This window comes from Rhodamnia argentea, chromosome 7 (genome assembly GCF_020921035.1).
Source record: "Rhodamnia argentea isolate NSW1041297 chromosome 7, ASM2092103v1, whole genome shotgun sequence".
Taxonomy (NCBI): Eukaryota; Viridiplantae; Streptophyta; class Magnoliopsida; order Myrtales; family Myrtaceae; genus Rhodamnia; species Rhodamnia argentea.
The window spans coordinates 6,329,539-6,352,806 of record NC_063156.1 but is presented as its reverse complement, the minus strand read 5'-3'; the positions used below and the strand labels follow the sequence as shown (position 1 = coordinate 6,352,806).

The 23,268-nt window shown below is 38.1% G+C and overlaps 2 protein-coding genes across 2 annotated transcripts in view; one reads left to right on the top strand and one right to left on the bottom strand.

Annotated features, from left to right (window-relative positions):
- The window catches only part of LOC115746805, a 959,385-nt gene that overhangs the window by 825,014 nt on the left and 111,103 nt on the right, over positions 1 to 23,268 (bottom strand). The gene's annotated exons all lie outside the window — the stretch shown is intronic.
- Positions 13,706 to 17,034, top strand: LOC115754522 (zinc finger protein NUTCRACKER). Its single transcript, XM_030693557.2, has 3 exons — positions 13,706 to 14,017; positions 14,182 to 14,578; positions 15,629 to 17,034. The coding sequence occupies exons 1-3, from the start codon at positions 13,888 to 13,890 to the stop codon at positions 16,575 to 16,577; spliced, it is 1,476 nt and encodes a 491-aa protein (XP_030549417.2). The 5' UTR covers positions 13,706 to 13,887; the 3' UTR covers positions 16,578 to 17,034.

Below are 23,268 nucleotides of genomic sequence, written 5' to 3'. Positions count from 1 at the left end.
GTGGTATCTATGTGTGTCAACATCAGCATACTTTGTCAATTCTTAAACATGCACAAATCGAGAGCTACAAGCCGGTTTCCACACCTATTGGCCACTAGCTCTCATTCTAGTATAGATGCAAAACTATTTTCAATTCTTCGCTATATTGAAGTATCATCGGAGCTTTTCAATATGCAAGTCAATTTTATTTGTCAATTCATGCATCAACCTACTATGAGTCATTTCAAATCGTGAAGTGCATCTTAAATTATGTCGGCAGCACAACAAATCGAGGCATGAAAATCTTGTCCAAGTTAACTTTGGATTTGTATGCCCTTTGTGTTGTGGATGGGGTAGGTTGCCCGTTGCCACTTGACTTGATGATTAACTACCGCATTTTATAATTTCTTAGGTATTAATTGTATATCATGGACTATTAAGAAAAAAAGAGCAGTTGAAAGATTTAGTATCAAAACAGAATATCGTGCAACTGCAAAAATTACTTCGATATCATTCATTTTGAGTGAATTGGGTATTCATCTCTCAAGTTCACCAATACTATTTTGTAATAATATCAATGTACTTTATATGCCGATTAATCCCGTGTTACGTACAATAACTAAACATATCCATTTGGATTATCATTATGTGTGAGAACAAGTTGCTCTTAAAGCACTTGTGACTAAGTATGTTCCGTCTATGCATCAAATTGCTCACCATTTGAAAACTTCTGTCGCAAATTGGGAATTTGGTATTGTCCCTTTCCCACTTTCAAGTGGAGAAAAGGAATTAATTTATCAATAAGAGAGAAGAACTTGGAGATGTCAATCGAAATCACAAGTGGACTATTGGAGATAATTAATTTCAACTCTCGTAATACAATGATCTTTTCATTCATTATTTTTCATTGTTGTAATTATTTTCTTATGAAGTGTAACAATTTGTAATGTCAGTTTTTAGAAAAAAAAAATCATCTCAATAATTGAATGTTGACATCAACAATCAAGTACCTTTGTTCTTTTACTCAGATGGATTATAAATATCACTAACTCAAATACATTTCATTTCCAATTGTTTGGATAGCATAAAAACTAGGCATTCTAGGACACAATCTTACCGATGGTGGCAATCACCATTGATAGCAAGTGGCCACTGAAGACAAGCAGCGGCGATGATAATTGATGGAGTTGGGTTTTTTTTTTTTATAGTTTTCTTGTGGCAGAAATGTGAAATTGGAATCGGGATACTATTTTTTTTTTGTTAAAATAACATTTTATTTTATTTCATTCACTTCCTTGGATACAAGAGAAACATCTCAGTTCAATTGGAAACCAAAACAAATCCCAGACAAACAAGTTTCAGATAACAAGAGAAATCATGAAAATAAGGTTATGGGCCACTCGCTCAAAGAGCACCTCTATGACCTTTTCATGTCCTAATCGATGGTCGATCACCGAATCCGTCTCCAGTAATGATCACACATTGAAAACTCCATTTGATGTTACGGCTTTACCTTTCGGCGGTGTGCTCCTATGTTTGGCATCCCCAACACCATCACCAAGTAAAGTAAAAAGGTTGAATGAGCATAGATTTGATATTTGGGAGAGAGAGACCTTCACGAAACTCTTTTGATCTCTTTCAAAACTTGACTTATTCACCAAAAAAATTTGAGGAGAGCGAAACCCTAAAAATATACATGCAGAAAACCCCAAACCTAAACTAGGTTCGGTAGAAATCTCCTCAAAAATGGGAGAGAAAAGCTTCCAGATCTACACTAAATAGGAAGAGAAAAGTTCCCAAGCGGGAGGAAAGCAAAAAATGAAATAGAAAATCAGAGTAACCTAAGCAAAGGGGGAGGGGAGGAAGAGATCTAGCTCAAACCCTCCCCTCCATGGAGGTTGGAGAAGAAAGTCCGTGAATAAGAGAGAGAAAGGAGAGAAGGAGAGGAAAAAAAATTAGGGCCGGCTAAGGGTTGGAAACTAACTATTGTTAGGTGATCCAATTTTGCGGTTATTGAAGAATGGATCCAATTCCACATTTTCATTGCTCTCTAAAAATGGAAAATCTAGGAATCGGAATCCCATTTCTTGAAGAATCCCTTTCCACATTGAACCAAATGAGGATAAGATGGGTCTAATTTTGAGAAGCACTTATATAGTGTGTGCCACATGTGTTGGAAAAAGACTTAATCACGAGCTTACTAGGAGAAGACGGTCCAATCCATAGATTGAACGGTTGGGCTTCGAAAACATTGCATTAGGAAAAACCCGACCCCATTTGATTTCGACCCTAAAGTAGCCATACAACATTCTCATGGAAGGCGGGCATCATTACCCTTCTTACTCACTCCCCTTCAAGGTCCACGTCGAATTTCACATACATGAGGAAAAAAGGTTTTTCATTTTTCATTATCCTCTGTTATTGCGCTAAAGAAAATACTCGGCTTGAATAACAATATCATGAAGGAAGATCCTTAATGCATTGATTGTTCAAAAATTTCCAATTCAAGCAAATGTATGTATGTATGTATGTATGTATGTATGTATGTATGTATGTATGAATGTATGTATGTATGTATGTATGTATGTATATCCTGCTCTAGGTAAACCAAAAGTTTGAAGCCACATAGAGTAAATGAGCTTTATCAATCAAATGATATGGCGTATTTAAATATGGAAACTGCTAGCTTGACGGTTTAACAAGATTGATCGTTATTTCTGACCACACGATCTCTCAATCAATGAGTGTTTTATGCAAACATGTGGTAATGGTGTATTGGTCTATGGTTGATATTGTACCGTTCTTGACGATACTATTAGGGAAGTATTTCCATTTAAATATATATAAAAGCCAAACACCCAAAAAAAGAAAAAAAAAGGATCGAACCTCTATCTTCTTGTTTCATAACTGTTTGGTATTCTTCTTTTCTTCTTGTAAAGCATTTTGAAGTGTTTGGTTGGCTAGTTATAAAAAGGAAGCTGCTAACCTAACGATCTGACAGTATTGTTAGTTTTTCCGGTAACACGATCTCCCAATCAATGAGTCCATTTTGCAACACACGCGGTAATAGTGTGTGGGTTTACGGTTGAGATTGTACCGTCTACTAGTAGGAAAACATTTCACTTATGAAAATAGACCCATGTTGGCAACACGCAAGTACCATATCAGTTTTCGGACAAAAGATTAGCAATCGGATAGATTTGTAAAGAAAATAAAAAATCAGATATTCGTAATTTTTTTTATGATGATGGGGAAAAATTGAAAATTGGTTAGTGATTGGGCTTTTCTCTGCAATTTGGCCATAAATAAATTACTCATTGCAACTGGCTTGTTTAAACGTGCAATAGAGCATTTTGTCTTACATTCAATTCATGCAAAAGGCTAGACGCATGAAGGAACTCCATGACTTGCCCCCATAGCTACACCCCCAATGATGAAACTTTTTCACAATCTTTTTCGAAGATCATGCATCTTTCTTAATAGATATTTCAAATCAACGTGCGGGTTTACCGTTCAATCTCACATCCAAATCAAGAATCAAAGAAATAGATCTATAGAAGAATCAAAAGGAAGCAATCATCACATAATTAAGAAAGACTTCTCTAGTGATCATAAATATCTTTCTCTAGCTCGTTGCCTTGCAACAATGTCCTTTGAGACCCACCTAATTGGGCACTAAGAAGACAAAGTTCACTTTTTTTATTGCATATCATAACATCTTTTGTGTGTGCAATTTGGTCTGGCTACAAATTGGCCTTTTTCACCTTTACATCAATGGTGGGGAATGTATGGCCCTTAAATGTTCTTTTGTTTCAAAACCCCAATTTTTTTTTTCTCATAGGGCCTTTGAACACAAATTTGTCTCTTGCTAATTCTTCCTATCTATAGTGCCAAGAAATCAATCATTTGAGAGAGGATAGACAATCACCAACCGTGCAAGTCTTGATCTTACAGAATAATAGGTTTTCTTTAGCTCTTTTATTGAATTTCTTTAGTGGAGCTTTAGTGCTTATATATGATAAGCCTTGTTTTAGGGTTTTGCTATGTGTCTTTGCTTTTTCTCTAGGGTTAATAGCATACTTTTATGAAAGGAGGTAGGGACCATTCTTTGCACGTACAAGGAAAAAGAGAGAGTTGGGTGCTTTTAACGTTGCTTTCAAGCCTAAAAGATAATCTCTAATCTTTTTTGTAAGGAAATTGTATGAATTGTTGATTGATCTTCATGTAGTGGTGGTCTATTCCATATCCTAGAGAGATGGTGCTCACATCAGCCTAGCTACAAATTTGGTACAAAGTAATGTCCAATGAAAGATCAAGAAAAAAAAAGAGGAAATTAGTTTCTTAAAAAATAAGTTCATTATTTTACCCAATCATCACTAATCAAATCATCGAGAAAATCCAGCTTAAGCTAATAATTCTACATTCATGGAGTACCCAACCGATAGTTGGTACGTAGATAAGATACGAATCAAAATCTGAACATGTGTTCATGATTTGCAAATTGATTGCCAAGAAGAAATACTTTCATTGAAAAGGAAGGAAATTAAAGCAAAAGACAAGCAATTTGGGCACCTTTCTTTAATAGGATAAATTTGCATGGTTGACAATTTTCACTTGAATTTCGGAAATCTGCGTTTTTTTTTTTGTGTGTGGTTAAATTGCCTCTTTTCTTAGTGTTGCCGTCTCGATCATCTAATGAAAAACAGGCACTATTTAAACTACAACTTCCTCTATGATTGGTGTTATTGTCCGCTTGACCAGAGCCTTTTACAGTGTGAGGGAAAAGAAGGATGCCTTGTGAGGACTAGTGCTCTAGTCAATGGAGAAAAAAACTACGTGGAATTCAATTCAATCTTCTTTCACTAACTGACGCACGACTACTTTAGTCTCATCATTCGGAGTATGAAACTATTCGCCATGAAGGAATGTCGAATGCAACTGTACGTATGTTAAGCATAAGATTAAAGAAGATAACAAGATACCCTATCTAAGGATCCGATGGCCGGACCCGAGACTCGGGTGCCCCAACCTGGGACACTGCGCTCCCCCTCAAGACCCTTGCCACCCCAATCCGAGTCCCCAAGAGTCAGAATTGAGGCCCCGACGAACCTGGACCCAAAGCCCTAGTGGCTTGGTATGCGACCTCCTGGCACCCAAACCTTGGACACCGGTGATTGGCCCAGACGATGCAAGCACCATAACTTGGATTCCTGGCTAGCAAACCTAAGTTGTTGGCGCAAAGCCTCGCAAACCTATCTAGGTCCTTGACTGTCCGAACCGAGACCCCACGTGACCCCAACTCGATTCCTTAGCACCTGCCCCTAGAATCCGTGGCCGCCTTAGCAAGGTCCCCATTGGGCGATGCTAGGAGGCATGTCATCGACACTCGGACTTAGGTTCTCAATGGACCGGAATCAAGTCCCCGGTGCCCCAATCGGGAACCTTACTAACGGACTCGGCAACCTAACCGTTCGGACCCGATTCCCAGCGGCCCAAACAAGGGTCCCCAATTGCGACAACCCAAGTCCTAGCAATCGACCCCGAGACGTTGGCACCTGTAGGTCCTAAGACTGGATCACCCTTTGCTCAAAGGTGCATTTTGACCACAAATATCAGAAACTTGGCTTCTATATTATTATTTGGAAATGAAAACTAAATCCAATAAATATCATACCACATTTCTTGAAAATAACTTCTCTCGAAACTATATTTGGAACAAGTTCCTTTTTCGTGGAACAAATAGTCCATTAGGATATCCACACTCACAAACATTGGCTTGAGATTAGAAGAAATTGAAAACGAGATTGATCTCCTTCAAAATTTATCGAAAAATTGCCACTTATGTTTTGGGATAATTGTCCAAAAATTTTTAAACCTTTTGACGATTTATTAATTTTGTCATTAAACTATCAATTGTGCTTATTCAGTCCTAGACCTTTTAAAGATTTGCTAATTTAGTCCTACACCATCCAATAGTGCCAACATCGTCCTAAACATATTGAAGATTTGTCAATGTAGTCATAAACTTCTAATTTAATAAATTGTTTGAAAGGACTTTATTGATAAATTGTCAAAAGATTTAGAATTAAATTGCCAAATATTCAAAAGGCTTAGGACTAAACTAGCACAATTTAAAGGTTTTGGACTAAATTGGCAAAACTTCAAAAGGTTTAAGACTAAATTGACTCAAATTAAAGGCTTAGGATTGAATTGATCACCGTAAAATAGGTTAGGACTTTTTGGATAACTTTCCCCTTATGTTTTCATTGCTCACCAACTAGTTGATTTTTTCCTTTGGACAAAAAGAAAATGTAGTTTCCTTAAACTTGGCACAAACGGAAAATAGAATAAGAAAGTTTCCTTTTCTTATTTATGGTTAATTTTTTTTAGGATGTGTTCATTTCATGAAAAATTCAAGATTTGGAAAATATTTTCCAAAAAATAATTGGTTATATTGCTTAAAAAAATTAGTCAACGGAAAATATTTCATTATCGACAACGATTTATGAATAACTATTTTTATGGGAGATGAAAATATATTTCATTCATTCATTTTTATAAGCGATAAACACGATTATTTTTCAGAAAATATTTCTTTAATATTAAGTTTTCCATAAAACACGCACCCTTAGTTTCTTCACTTTTTCTCTATGTGATCTCCTTGCTCAACAATTGTAGGTGACCCTGGCAGCAAAGAGAGGACTCTTGGAGGAAAGAGGGAGAAGTTAATGCTACATGTGCTAAAAGATTATTATTTATATAAATATTTACATGTAATCTGCATATAATATTTCCATAATTTGTTCTTAAATTCACGTACGTTTAAATCTTAGCGGTAAAGCAATAAATGATAGCTTTTGACTTTTCAGAAATCGCAACAAACGAAACCCAAATATGTTAAATTGCCTCTTTTCTTAGTTCATTCATCTGGGCATCTATGTATGATAGAAAACCAACTTCTCAGATTTTGAGTCGTAGAAATCTCAAAATCTTTCCTTGAGCCGATCAAATACGCAAACGGCACACTTTCTCCCTCCTATCACCCTCCTTCTAGCTGTCTACCTCCTTCTTTGATAGAACATGGATTGGGTATATACTTCTGAGCGAAGAAACAAATTATCCACAAAGTCACAAACGGCGGCCAATTCAGTTCTAAATTTTTTAAATTTATCATTTTATTTCTAAACATGTTGAAAACTTTCTTTCTTTTTTTATCGAAACATGCTGACAACTTGCCAATAGTCTTACCTTTCAACTTTAGCAATTTAGTCCTAAACATTTTGATGATTTGTCAATTTATTCCTAAACCTTATAACGATTTGTCAATTTAGTCATTTCGACCAATATTGGCCGAAAATCGCGGACGTAGCGGACTAGTCAATGATGATCATCTTATGTGGCATGGCTTGTGAAAGGCCGACGCCAACATGAATATTTTTTTACATATTTTCTAATTTTACTGAATTTTTTGCAATTTTTTTCTTTCCTTCTTCCTTTGGCCGGTCATTAGGCCTCGGTGATGGACCTCACCGGCCTCGGGTGAGCCTCACCCAATCTAGCGATGGTTGGACCTCACCTAGTGACGGTGAGGGCAAGCCTAGCCCGGGCAAGGCGCCGGATACAGCAAGGGCGAGCCTCGGCCGAGGCCGATGAAATCGACCTCACCAACCAAAGGAAGAAGGAAAAAATAAAGAAAATAAAATAAAAGAAAAAGAAAAAGATATAAAAATTATATAAGTCAGCACTGGTCGTGCCAAGTAAGACTGCCATGTCGGCGATTTCCAATCGAAATGATCTAAAGGACTAAATCAACAAATTTTTAAAAGCTTTAAGACTAAATTAATCAAAATATTTAAGAATAAATTGGCACAATTGAAATGTTGAGGACTAAATTTGCAAGTTATCAAATATTTATGACTAAATTGAAAGAATTAATAAGTTTAGGATTGAATTGGTGGCTGTACAATAGATTTATGACTTTATGAACAATTTTTCCAGGAACAAAGTCACACAAAACATGAGAAAGAGACGATTACTTCGCATTAATATAATCTTCAACGGCAACCCTTAAACACTTCAAAAGCTATAAAGCAAAAGATCTTCTCAAGTATATTCACATTCAGAGATTTTTATGGCGCTTGTAATAAAGGTTTGGCCTACTTTAGCTCAACAAGCGAAGAGCTGCTAGGTTAAGGTTAGTCAAAGATAATGAATATAAAAGTAATAAAGCAAACAAAAGAAAACTAAAGTTGAAATAGGGAATTGGTCTGGGAAAAGGCACATATTCCTTGCCACTTCTTTTTTTTTTCATGTGCAAAAGCATGTGGGCTTCTACAAACGCGGATTCCTCAATCTAAATCTGCTCCCCTTTTAGGGTAAATTTTCAAAAACAAATAAACATCCTTTGCACAGCAATTATACTCCAATTACCTTATGTTTACTTAACCCCGATTTTCGCATTTGACAAGTATTATAAAACAGAGTAATATTGGCTAATACGAAAATTGAGTCACAAAATGACATGACAAATTGCCAATGGACACTCAAATAAATGGATCATGTTCGAGATTATAATACATTTTACTTCGTGAATCGGTTTTACACGGGATTGCACAGGATTGCCTTTTTGAAGAAGAGGGGATTGCCTTTTTGAAGAAAGATAAATCCGAAATAGCTTTTGCAGACTTAGCAAGATTTCACATGGAGGATTTTACTACAAGTTTCTTTTCCCGATCACGAAAATCTTGGTCAGAACTGGATCTTATATTTAACATTAACCGTGTAATCTCACAAGTCACAATTTAACATCTTAATTGCTTATGTTTTCATCCGGTAACTAATAGAACCACATATCATTAATTATACAGTTGATCCACATTTCCAAGATGGTCCAAGTCATGTCACTGTTAACCCAGCTACGCATCTCCTTTGAATACTAATATATATAGGTTGCTAATAAAACCCTAATTCATGCGATACTTTCTTGGAATTCCCACACAGGATAACACATGCTACAAGACAAACCCTAAAATCTCTTTTCCCAGTTATAAACCCTTCCAAGAAAGGGAATAAAAGGAACAGCGCAACTTCACATGGCTTGGACTCATCTCCTTGTAAGCTAATCCCATGTCAAGCCCCTCCATGCCTTGATACTATCAATACCCTTTTTGAACTCTCTCTGTTTGAATTTGCTCAAGTGAATATATACAACAGACACACATCTAGAGACACACTTAGAGAGAGAGAGAGAGAGAGAGAGAGAGAGACACAGAACACAGTCATTCCTTCATTTCAACCACAAAGAGACAACCAAGGAAAAAACATACCCGTGGTGACAACGTTTTGCTTTTCCCCAAGTACTGTTCATTTGAAATTCCACAAAAGAAAATTTACTTCTTTCAAGAGAGAGAGAGAGAGAGAGAGAGGGTTTGTGCAGGAATCTTGATTTCGTGAGGGCCTTGAAAGTTGAAAGGGGTGTGATGTTGGGAGGAGGAGAGAATATTCTCAAATCGCCAAAGTTCAACAGCATAAGTCCAAGGGAAGTATCGTAAAGAAATGGGGAATGATTAGATTATGATTAAGGGGATGGGCTGACAGCAAAAGTCAGCCCACAAGCAGACGCTCTTCCCACACTTCCAAAAATTCACTGCCTTTGTCAGTTCGCTGTCTTTTAACCTCTTCCCTTATTTTTTTCATCTTTCAAATTTCATAGTACATTAAAAAAAAAAAAAAATGCATCTATCTATATACGCGATTAAATAATGTTTCTTAGTTTAGAACAAAGGGTTTCTTAGTTCAAAAAAATCCATGCATCTATCTTTTACGTGATTAAGTAATGTAATTTCTTACTATTTATGCACGAGTTAATTAATTACTCACTACTAAACAGAAATAAAGAGAAAGGAAAAACATAAAACATGTGGCTTTTTGTAATACCAGACCGACCCACTTCTACTTTTTTGCCTTGTGATGGTGGGTTTATAAGCAGCCTTCGAAGGACAACCGAAAGTATTATTTTTCGGTCCTTAAAGAACGGCATAGTACTGAGTAGTGCTTGAGCTGGCAAAAAGGAGAGAAACAAAATATTCAATCATTAAGTTTACTACATCTACCAATCAATACTCGACCAACCGCTCAAACTAAAAAATTGACTCAACGGACTACGTACATACGCAGACTACAATATTACTTAATGGATTTGTATCCTGTAAATTTATGGGGTAAATTTACATCTTAAATCTTACTCTCTTGAGGGATTAACACCTTGTCGCATGTGTCAATATAATGATCTAGATGTCTATTCCATTTTCTCCTCTCACTTTTCCCCCCTCACCTAATTCTGCTTTTGCCCCTATTTGCAGCAGTGCGGTACTACTTGAGACGATGGCCCGTGATCTCGAACACCACGGCGGAAGATGGGAGGCTCAGGTGGCAGCAGGACGGATTGTGCCAGGGTCAGTGCGGGGGAACTGTTGGCGCCGCCAGGGTGACGGTGACCTGCCTGGATTTGTTGTGGTTTAGGATGGGAAAGGAGAGAGACAGAGAGGAGGGAAAGTGGAGGATTTCTGGTTTTCTTAGTAACTTTTCCCAAATCACTAGGGTGTTTTGTTCCAAAAGTAACTATACGGATTAATTTGCTAGGTTCACTTCAAAATTCACAAGTCCATCGTAACCAAACTGCATGGATTTTGTTTTCAATGGGGTTGTCTCATTATTTCTTTGTACTTGATGATAAATGGCCCGCAAAAATCTATGGGGAAAATTGTTAAAAATGTCATAAACCTATTGCGGTTTTGCCAATTTAGTATTAAATCTTTTAATTTTACCAATTCAGTCCTAAACCTTTTGTATTTGTACCAATTCAGTCCTAAACCTTTTACATTTGTGTCAATTCAATCCATCCGGCCAACTTTGGCTGGCCGATGCTTATGTGGATGCCGGTCGGCGCTAATCCTTATTTTAATATTTTTCAAAATTATTTTTTTTCCTATTTTCCTATTCTTTTTCTCTCCTTTTTCTCTATTCCTTTCTTCTTCCTGCGTTTGCAATAAATATGTTTGCTACAGAGCTCAAGAACGTGGAGGAAGACGCAGACACCACCGCCACTATTGCACCCCACGACCAACCCGACCCCTTCAATAGCCTCGTCGATCAGCGACGACAACCCACTTGCCCACAAGTTCTTCTCCCTCACCTATAAATCCTTCCTCTCCATGGTTGAACGGGACAGAGCTAACTGACATGGTGGCCAAGATGATCGTCCAGATCTGGACTGGGCGAGATCGAGCCTTGCTATGGTTGGGCGAGGCCGACCTCGCCCAATGCCGACGAGGCTCTCCCTCGCCAGTGGCCGGCAGGGGCGAGAGAGAGATCAAGCCGCGAAATGAAGAGGTAACTTCGAGGGATCGAAGGGAGGAGGTCGAAGGAGAGGGGCCTGAGGGACATGCAGTTTGCAGGACTTAGAAGAGAGGAAGGATTTACAGTCCAGATCTAGGCAATCACCGTGGCCACTGCGTCCTTGAGCTCTATCGCATTCAACCATGGAGAGAAAGGATTTACGAGCGAGGGAGGACTTGCGGGCAAGTGGGTGGTCGTCGTCGATCGGTGAGGCTATTCAAGGGGTCGGGTTGGTCGTGGGGTGCGGCAGTGGCAATGACATTGTCTTCCTCCATGTTCTTGAGCTCTGCAGCAAACAAGTTTACTGTAAACGAAAGAAGAGTTTGACTAAAAAAAATGAAAAAATGGAGGAAGAAGAAAGGAAAAGAGAAAAAAGGAAGGAAAAAAAAGAGAAAAATAATTTCAAAAAATAAAATAATATTAAAAATTATCCACGACAAAGCCCATGCCCACGTCAATGCCGACCGGCCAAAGTTGGCCAAAAAGACTGAATTGGCACAAATGCAAAAGGCTTGAGATTGAATATGTACAAAAAAGGTTTAGAACTGAATTGGCATAAATATAAAAGGTTTATAATTGAATTGGCATAAATATAAAAGGTTTATAACTGAATTGGCACAAATATAAAAAGTTTAGGACTGAATCGGTACAAAAAAGGATTTAGGACTGAATAGAAAACTGCAATAGGTTTAGGACTTTTTTGACAATTTTTCCTAAATCTTGGTATTAATTTTCGAACAAAAAAAAATTCTTGGTATTAATGTACGAACACTTCCAACATCAATAATTCTTAGCTCATAAAATTGATTAAAATGGCCAAGTGGATTTGAGATCTTGACAAGGAGATCCATGGTCTCGCAAAAGAACTGCCATCCGGACGATTATTCCTTTCAATGTCTCTTTTTTCGTAGTTTGCATTGGATTTACCTCGCTCGACAGGTGGACACGTTCATGTCGCCACGTGCATGGGAGATTTAAAACATCCTCATGTTCCAAGAACCCTAACAAACAAAAAAATTTACCCAAGCACTTTTCTTGATCCATAACCCATTCGAAATTAGCAAAATAGAGAGTAACTGATGAGCCAGAAACTTACAGAGGGAATTGAATTTAGGTTTTACGAGATACGTATGCCTTGCCGGTCAAACTCACTCAGCCTCTGTCACATATAAGTTTCCTTTTCATCTTTTTGACAAAGAAAAGCAAATCCACTATTCTCAGTACGAGAAGTGTGTTTGAAATTGAACTCCGAATCATAGACTTGTGTACATGCTTGACAAGCAGAATCGAGATTTTTTTTTTTTATGTGATTTCAAAATGTATTTTCGTCCTACTTCGTATGACAAACAATCACGTTATTGGAAAATACGTAACCCATCTTATCGTGAACCGTTACATGAAAAATATCTTCTCTACGATAGGGAGTCCAATCCAAAATAGTATTGGAGAAACTGGAAGAAGGAACAAAATCTGATGTGAGTAAGAGGTCATAACAAAAGTAAGTATTTATTGCAGCCAGAACTTCCAAAATAGGTGAAAAACAAGAGTGGCGGAAAATTTTTCCTCATAGTTTTTACCTTGTTAATTTCGGCATTTTGAATAACTTCGAAAGATGGTAAAAAATATCTTCAACAAAGGGTTGGATAAAAGCATGATTTTTTTTTATCATGTCTCGAGTAGATATAAATATTTTCAACACTTCAACATGGTATCAGAAAGAGATTTCAAATCCGCAATACACTCTCCTCTATTTATACGCTTTTCTGTCTTTGCACTTAATGGGCCTTAATACGTGAGGGAAGTCTGAAAATGTAAAATGTACGTTACAATTGTTTCACAATAGTTCGAATTTCTAGAAACTCTTTTTTTTTTTTCATGCCATCAACATGAAGAATTACGGACTAAATTTTCGCAAGTAAAACACGAATATGCGATCACAAATACAGAGAAATCTTCAACACTCCTTGAGAGCTCTTGTGCATTCTCAAAATGAGTCTTATTTGATTGCGTCCCGACAAGTGAATTCATAAAGGGTTTTTTGGAAGAGAGAATACAAATAGACAAATAAGGAAAAAAACACCAAAGGCCAAGGAAAATTATTGGATAATCATTCCGATGGGGCGCGCGAAAGGCGAAGGGACAACCCATTCCCCTCAGCCTCATCATAAGCGTCATCATTCACCTTTTTTGTCTCTGCCTTGCCCGCAACTGCCCTTCCCTCATTTTAACTTTTCACCACCTTCCACAGATGTATAAACTTTCAACATTACTTTACTTAACAACATCATATGAACAACTTTAACTAAAATATTTATATCACAGAGGGAGAGAGAGAGAGAGAGAAAGAGAGAGAGAGTTAGACCCTGTTGTTAGGGTTAAGAGCATAAATATATGCCAGCTCTCTTGGGTTTTGTCTGAAATTTCCATCTGAGGTTGTTGTTGAACTCATGTGTGCGTTGTTGAGCTTTTCTTAATAGACATAAGAGTCAACCGTGTCCGAGAGAGAAAGGGATGTTAGAGAAAATGGCCTCACAAGAAGTGATCCCGAATGGCTTTGCTCATCAGAACCCAAGTCTTCCTGGATCCAATCCTCCACCACCTTCCACCACCAAGAAGAAAAGAAATCTCCCTGGAACTCCAGGCAAGTTTACTTGTTATATTCTTCTTCTTCTTCTTCTTCTTCTTCTTCTTCTCTCAATATGAAGATTCAGGGGCTATGATTGGGTTTATCCAGAAGTCAAAAAGTTTGCACCAAACAAATTCTGGGTAATTAGTACATGTTTTTTTTTTCTTTCTTTCTTACAGATCCAGAAGCTGAAGTTATAGCTCTATCGCCAAAGACCCTGATGGCCACGAACCGCTTCTTGTGTGAGATATGCGGAAAGGGGTTTCAGAGGGACCAGAACCTTCAACTTCACCGGCGGGGGCACAACCTGCCGTGGAAGCTGAAGCAGCGGAGCACCAAGGAGCCGAGGAAGCGCGTGTACGTCTGCCCCGAGAAGACGTGCGTCCACAACCACCCGTCAAGGGCGCTCGGGGACCTGACCGGGATCAAGAAGCACTTCTGCCGGAAGCACGGGGAGAAGAAGTGGAAGTGCGAGAAGTGCTCCAAGCGGTACGCGGTTCAGTCGGATTGGAAGGCGCACTCCAAGACCTGCGGCACTAGAGAGTATCGGTGCGACTGCGGAACTCTCTTTTCGAGGTAAAATACTCTTCTTCGTCTTCATATTTTTTGCCTTTCTATGATCCAATGACGACCGAGACGAAACTGGGAGGTTTTAACGCAAAGCAAGAAGAACTTCGGTAAGAAGTTGGGAAAATTATCCAACACAGGGAAAAAGTTACCACTCATGATGTTCCAGTTTTTGCTGTTTGACTTGGACCTTTTTTGTGGGCTTTCTTTCCAAAATAATACCGATAAAATTTTTGGTTGAGAAAGCCACAAAGTGGAATCTAGTGTGGTAACTGTGGTTGTGGACTTGACTCTTATGACAAGCCACTCAAATAGGATCTTATAATCACAAGTTTGTGTTTTTCGTTCCAACACATCCAAGAAAAACCTAAGAAAAAACACGACAACCATGTCGCGATCTCTTTTTTGGATGCAATTTTCATGGGGATATGGTCTCTGATGATCCCCCGTAAAAGATGGGTGAGCGTGAGGACAAAGGAGATATAGATTTGGTGTCCTTTTGCTGATTTTTGTGGTATCCTAAGTATATATGTGACCAAAAGTTCGTTAATTTCTTTGATAACGTTGGTCACTTCACATCTAGACAATGGATGGCTTCTTTATTTCTTGTCATCTTCCCTCGATATGTACTGGTCAGCATGAGTTTATATGATTACAGAAATGAAAGGTCAAGTTCGTGAAGAGCCTAGAGAAAGTATCATGGGAAGTTTGCTTAAAACCTTACTTCACTATGAACATGAAAGCAACAATGATAAGCTTAAGCTTAAGCAGTTTCTCAACTTTTAAATTTCGTTTCTACTTCTCAAATCATTGACTGTCCAGAAGAGAGCGACTGTGTTTCTATGTCATTACCATGGTATCTCATTCTTCCCTTTATCTGCTAGTCTCTGTGTACAAAAATGGTGGGGAAGGTTACAGTCAAGGAATCCTATCTTTCTTGTGCTTCATGCCCTCCTTTTTTTTTTTTTTTTTTTGTCTCTAATGGCCTCTCCGTTACCGGTTCTGATGTATCGGGCAAAATAAGACTGATTCCATCTGTTGAATAACATCAATTCGCAGGCGAGACAGCTTCATAACTCATAGAGCATTCTGTGATGCGTTGGCCGAGGAGACCGCGAGAGTCAGTGCCGCCTCCGCCATGAACCCGACGACCGCCTACCACTTCATGGGCGCTTCGCTCCTCCCTCCGAACCTCCCACCAAACTTGCCTTCCATCTTCAAACCAATCTCAAGCAACATGAGCACCGAGCCCATGATGAATCACCAAACCAGAAATGGTGGTGTCGGTGGTGGTGGTGGACTTTCTCTATGGATGGGTCAAACCTCTCAACCCCAAGAATCATCACTAGGCATCAATTTGCAAGAGATTCACCAACTTGGGCCTCTCGATAATCCCTCAGCAACACATTTGTATGCCGACACCACATGCCCAAACAACCACCCTCCGCCGTCGGATCACAATCTGAGCAGCTGGGTCTTCGGAAGCAGGTTCTCATCAAGCACTGCCTGTGAGGACATCAGCATAAACCCTCCTCCACTTCACCACATGAAGGAAGGTCCAAATCACTATCATCATCAGAACAACATCCTAAGCGTCCCTTCACTATACAGCACTCAGCATCACCAACCAGCTTCATCTCCGGCGAACATGTCCGCGACAGCTCTCTTGCAGAAGGCGGCACAGATAGGCGCCCCGTCAGCCACGAAGCCATCTTTCTTGGGGGGCTTTGGGTTGAAGCCCAGCAACAATAATTGTCAACAACCTCAAGATCAAGATGATAAGTTTTGCGGGCTTTTTGGGTCAAACCAAATGCCAAGCCCTGAGACTGCAGAGGACATAGCACTGAGCACATTGCAAGCATACCCACCACCCGCGAAGCGCAGGAACATCGCTCACAGTGATGAGAACAATGCTTCTTCTGGAGGTGGGCAAACTAGGGATTTCTTGGGCGTCGGAGTGGGCGTGCACACCATGTGTACCCCTCCATCCATCAATGGTTGGATATGACCCTGATGATGATGTTGATGGTGACGGTGATGGTGATGGTGATGGCGATGATGATCATGAACAGTGCGCTCATGCAAGAAAGAAAAAAGGCAATTTGACAAAAAAGTAGGCGTTTCTGAGGGGGAAAGTTGGAAAGTTTACAACGGGAGACTGAGGGGGCAAGAAAAAAAAAAGTTGGCATATTTGAGTGCTGATGAATTTGCCCTAAATAGTTTGGTGTGCTTGGACAGGAACCTTATGAAGAAGATATCCATGCATATTCTCCCTTAACTCTTCAAAAGTTGATGATTTCACTTTAAAAAAAAAAGGTGGTGACTTTTAAATAGCGTTGTCTTGAAGGAGGTGGTGGACTTAGTGGGGGACCAAAGAGAGGAGCTTCACTTTTTAGCTCCATTATTGCAATGTCGTTTCATCTCTTCCTTGGTCGTTTGTCTTGTCAAAGAAAACGAAAAGAAAAATGTGAAGAGTGAGACGAATCTAAAGAATGTCTCAGTGGGAACAAACGCTTGATCCTAGTACAAAGCACAGGGCTTGAAGCCAACTGGTGGTATTAATTAAAGACCTTTTCACATCGCTCAAACCATGCAGGCAAGCTTAATTTATGCTTATGTGAGTAGGATTAGATGGAGCTGGGACATGGAAGAACTAGGGTTGTCAATGGGTCGATTGGGGTCTGGTCGGGCTTTTTTGACGGCCTTGGCAAGAACTTGGAGGCGGAGACAGTTACCTGTGCTGCTTTTCTTCTGTATATACATGTGTTAATCTGCTGCTCATTTTTTCCTTTAGTTTTCCAATATGATCTTGTCTAACTCTCTGCCTGCAATGAAGTTCTGGTGCAAATGTTATAGGTTGTCGGTGCTAAAGAGAAATTTCCTGCATAGATATTCATGTGAATTGCTTTTTAATCGCACCTGATTACAAATTTTTCATTGGGTACAGTGGCACAATTATTATTTTTATTTCTTAAGTGAATGATTTTCCCAAAAAGAAATATGATACGTATACTTCTACGTATATGAGTGATCCTAAAAGCAGGTACACTCCTAAAAGTATACAAATGGGTGTCACGCAGAGCTTTATTGCATTTGTCCATTGATAGTGTAAAGGATCTGAATGACAACCATTTAACAGATGGTATGTGTGTGCCTAAAATGAAGATATGTTTATTATCATGAAAAACCTTAAACCGGTATACTTGTCACAAATTTTTTCCGAACTAATTTTTAGATCACCAAAAAAACACCCGTGACAAATTTACCTCAAACTAATTTTTGGGTCACCAAAAACCAAACCGATATACTTATGGCAAGTTTACCCCAAACTGATATGAATTTCCACGTGGACTTGTTACGACGACCGAGTTTTTGCTATGTGTAATCTAGCTCGGCCATTTCACGTTACAATTTGACTGAAGTTAACGGAGGGTAAATATGTCACAAGTATATCGCTTTAGGGTTTTGGTGAGTCAAAAATTATTTTTGGGCAAATTTATTACAGGTATATCAATTTGGGGTTTTGATGGCATAAAAATTAATTTAGGATAGAGCTATCAATTCGAGGTTATTTGTGATCAACGCAATGAGAAAATGGGTCACCTAACCGAACCATGGCAATTGTCATATATCCTGTGCTGTAATCATGTATTTCTTTTACGGCATAAGCAAGAAAGCCTATGACATGATAAAAGCATATGAGCATGTCAAAACAGTTGCCCTCTTTCCTTTTCATGGATGTTAATGTCTTACTGGTTTTCTTGTACCGACCAAACACCATCATTTTCAAGCGCGCTTGAACACGCATATAGAGACAGCGAGTGCACTTTCACTTTAGTTCTTACGTTATACAGAACTTTATATTGAGTTCATGTATCTCCAATGGCTTTACTCTTGCCCCCAACAGGATTTACTTTGCCTTATGCTGATAACACATGAAATACAGACATAAAAAAGACCACAAGAAATCAAAAGAAAAAGATGGATTATCAAGAGGGGGTAAAAGAGAAAAGAGAAACTAGTGCTGTCCCTACAAAAAAAAAATTCCTTTAGGCTTTGAGATGTTGAGAGGATCAAAGCATTGGCGTGGAGTTTGGTGCAAGTTAAACTGGAAACTTGGACATATAAAACTACGGAGAATTATAAAATATAACCCTAAATCTATTGTAATTGTGTCAATTCAACCTTTAATCTTTTTTTTCCAATTCTATCCTAAACCTTTTTCATTCATGCCAATACGGTTAATTTAGCCGATCAGCGCTAAGGTGGACTATTTTAAATAATATTTCAATAAATTTTTTGAATTGGTCATGTTTCTTTTTTTTTATTTTTTCTTCAATTTATTCCCCATGCCACTTATTGCCGGCGAGGGCTATGATGCCCTTGTCTAGTCTAGGCGACAACCGCGATGCCCTCGCCCAGTGCCGGCAAGGGTGTCCCGACCCTAAGGGTGGTGGAAAAACTAATGAAAAGAAAAGAAAATTTTTAAAAAAAATCATAAAAAATTCAAAATATTATTAAAATATTATTTAAAATGTTCACGTCAGAGCCGGCAGTGCCACGTTAGCACCGGTCCATCAAATGAACTAAATTGGCACAAATGTAAAAAATTTAGGACTGAATTTGTACAATTACAATAGATTTAGGACTTTTTTTGTAACTTTCACCACAAAAATATGTTGAAATGCAAAGCTCTGGCTTCAGCTTTTGAGTCTCTTGAGAGCTACGACTGGTAGGATTGCAAGGGGAAAAGGTGATATTGTTTGCATTTGCCTTGTCCTTATATTAGAAAAACGAAAAAGAAGTGCGAAAAACACGTGGGTTTCCTCATTATATGGAATAGTTAAAAGGGGTATTATTGCTAGTGAGAAGTTTAGGACTTGGAGGATGAAAAATCACACAGATGATGTGACCACAGACTATATCTATTTTTTTCATGTATAGAAAAATAGTTTGATTGAGCAAAGGTCGCCTGTCACGGCCACATTCGGTGTGAAGTGTAGGGGTTTTGAAATCGTAGGATGCAATAATATGGACGGTAAGTCCCGGCAAACTATAGGTTTCAAAAGTAGATTATGCCAACTGTAATTGAGCATAAACTTATAGCATGAATGTTATTTAGTTCCTCTAATAATCCACGGTTACAAGCGCTGAGGCTCCACAACTTGTAAGTCCATGGAACTCTTGCAAGTAGAGGCGATCAATGCGCAGGTGAGCCCAAAAAGCAAATGGGTGGGCTTGGGCAATGCCCTTGCCCAATATGTTAGGCCGACTTTCGGGCTCAGCCCGAACCCATCTAATAATTACCTCTATATAAATCTGCATGAACCGATTAGATTTAGGCGTTCGGCCGGCGCTGATCATCATAACCCAAAGCAATTTGCACGAGTCAATGGAATTTGAGCAAGTGGCCTTCGGATCCCGAGATGGGCAATTCCCGAATGTCTCAACCAAGAGCCCCTAACTCTGGCTTTGCATGATTTGAGTTAGATTTTCCTATCAAATCATAAAGTCCATCATCATGATGCAAGGAGTTTTGTCCAACGACAAGGAGATACAATTTCAGGAGTTCTCTGAAGGTTGTGTTAATCAGATGATATCCGGAACTTCAATCGTCATGCATTCCCAACAAGCACTGCTGCAATGTGACAGTACGAAACCCTAGTTTCTTCCTTCTAGATTTCATGTCAAAGTCGTGTAAATAAGTTATGTAATATCGTGTTCTCATGTGATCTCATTCATCACACCATGGACCAAGACCTCTCTAGATTCACTGAAACTACGTAGTCAAGGTTCAGAGTTATTATTTGGCAATACACGTTTTATTTAAGTAACACTTATATAAATTAAAACCAGTTAGATGATTTTATTGGTCATAAGCCCGAAAAAAAAAAAAACCCAGACATTACTTGGATAATCGATGATGATTAATGAAGAATTTATGGAATGATCTAGCACATATTTGAACATGGAAAAAATTACTCAAAAAGTCCTAAATGTATTGCACTATTCACTCATAAACATTTTAATTTTACCATCTAAGTCCTAAATGTTTTTGTGTTTTGTCAATTGAGTCCATCTAGCCCATTTTGGCCAAAAATCGCTGACGTGGATGTTAGTTGTCCTATGTGGTACAACCGGTGCTGACATTGATATTTTTTAATAATATTTTAATATTTTCACGAGCTTTATTTATTTATTTATTTATTCTTTTTCTGTTTTCCTTATTTACTTTTTTCTTTTTCTTTCTTTTCTTTTGTTTTTTTTTACTTTTTCCCTTCGTCGGCCATCAACGAGGTCCGACGGAGGGAAAAGGGAAAAGGAAAAAGAAAATTGAAAAAAAAAAAAACTAAAAAAGAAAAAGTAAAGAAGGAAAACAGAATAAAGAATAAACAAAGAAATAAAACTTGCAAAAATGTTAAACTATTACTCACAATTCTTAACATCGGTGCTAGCCATGCCATGTAGGATGGCCGGTGTTTACGTCGGCAATTTTCGGTCAAAACTAGTCAAATGTACTCAATTGAAAAAACGTAAAAAGTTTTAGAATTCAATTAGTGAAATTAAAAGATTTTATGACTAAGTTGGCAAAAGTGGAAGAGGTTTAGGATTTTTATGGACAATTTTTCTTTTGAAATTGTATACTCTTATTTTACTTTGTTGGTTCGAGAATTAGAAAATAAAATCCAAATATGTCGGATGAAATCGTCGTTGATATTACCTCCAAGTCTTTGTATTGAAATTAATCTAAAGTATTTTCAGCATTTTTAAAGTTTGTTTCCTGTGTTTTTTTCGCACTTCATAAAGAGAAAAACCGGAAGAGAAAAAAAATGGTGAAATAGTAAGATTAGAGAGTATCACTGCCTAAAATTATTTTTTTAAAATACGAAACCATGTAAATAATGGAAAAACTCCATGAAAGGAAAATTAAATATTCATATAAATCACTTAGCAGGAAATGTCCCAAATAATAATCCTGTTACACAGAAAAAAAACTAGCTATCATGCTTTTTTCTGATGAATCATATAGTCCTACGATTTCATCGACCGATAAGCTTATCGATTTCAATTGTAATTACAATTGAAATGATCGAAAGGGATATATGAATTGAGCAGTCGAGTATGCATTAGTGTTTCGAAATATGAAAACCACAGGGGGCACGATAGCTGTAGACTTATAAATTAGGTGTATCCGCAATTAACCTCAGCATTTCTTTTCCTTTTCTTTTTGTTGCCCCCTCTTTTAAATGTCGGCATAATTCCCTAAAAAAAATAACCCGAAATTTTAGGTCTAACCTAATTTTGTCCCAAACTTTTTTTGGTCCAAAAAATTGCAAAATTTCATTATAGTCTCAAAATTTTCGCCCCACGTCCACAAATTGCTACTATTATTGTTTTCAAAGTTCTCGACATCAAGGCCAGTCAGCAGAACTTGCGTCTTCACCAATACCCTCATCTTCGTATGGAATAACAATAGCCTCCAAATGTTGATAATTTCGAGGAAATCAACGGTGATTTTTTGGACGGGATACGAATTTGGGACTAGAGTAAAAGTGTGGGATATTTTCATAGAGAAAAAAAAATCAAGATAGAATTGATTTTGAACCTAAAATTGAGCTTTTTTACGCGAATCAGGCCCACAAAAGTAGCCCTTTTTGCCACCAAAAAAAAAAAGTAGCCATAAACGCGTGGGCTCGAAAGTGGGCCGAATGGGCCTCCCAAGGATTAAGCTTCGTTTCATTACTTGGCCCAACTGAGAGCACTTCCTTATTTTATTTGCAGGAAAGACGGGCCTGATTCGGTCCAAGCCCTGGTGGACTTTGTTACTAAACGGCCCTCTTTAGACCCGCCCGAGCCCAGATTGGTCCTAAAGAAGACAAGAGTATTCAAGGTTCATATTTATCGCGAACCGTAGAGTTATGGAAACTATAAACCGTAGCGGTGACCTAGATACTTTGAATTCGAGGGCAAATCAACATATCTAAAGCGTCGTTTTTCTTAGGATCCAATGGTCCTATGCGCTAAGAGTATCAATATTGTCGACTACCGCTCAAATTTAAGCTTCACAATCACGTGTAATCGAGATCCTTTATCGGTGAATTGCCAATTTATTCAATCCCGATCAAATGATCTTCTTAACATAATGTGACGGCCTTCAAAGAGGTAAATGAAAATGTTAACCTACTCTTTGAATTCGGATGATTTATGTTCGACTTTGTTCCAATAATTAAGAAGGAATTCGTACCACAAAAATAATATTGCATCCCCATAGAGATACCATACGACCCAACACCAAACTACCTAGTTAAGACTGCTTTGGTCCATTCAGTGGTGTCCTCAAAATGATCAAATGCTAATTTAATTTCCCGTGGGTCCGTCTCCATCTTACAATACTCCAAGGCTCCGTTTGTTTCAAGGGAAACGAACGATTTAAAAAATACTTTTCTAAAAACAATCGTTTGAAATAATTAGTAAAGTCAAAAAAATATAATCGTTATCGACAGCAATTTATGTGTAAACATATTTGAGAACGAAGAGAATATTTCTTATTCATTCATTCTTGTAAGCGATATAAACGATCTTCTCCGAGAAAAATATTTGTCAAATCACTTATTTTCTTCTAAACAAATGGAACCTAAGTCTGACAAAGATTCGTCAGATGTCCTTTGTTCATCTTGCGGCTTCCTTCATGAATGAAG

What these genes read in the sequence shown, in the direction of transcription:
- LOC115754522 (XM_030693557.2), top strand. Translation starts at nt 13,888, where the DNA reads ATGTTAGAGAAAATGGCCTCACAAGAAGTGATCCCGAATGGCTTTGCT. An exon ending in AAATCTCCCTGGAACTCCAG is followed by an intron (nt 14,018 to 14,181) that starts GCAAGTTTACTT and finishes TCTTTCTTACAG; the next exon opens with ATCCAGAAGCTGAAGTTATA. An exon ending in TGCGGAACTCTCTTTTCGAG is followed by an intron (nt 14,579 to 15,628) that starts GTAAAATACTCT and finishes ATCAATTCGCAG; the next exon opens with GCGAGACAGCTTCATAACTC.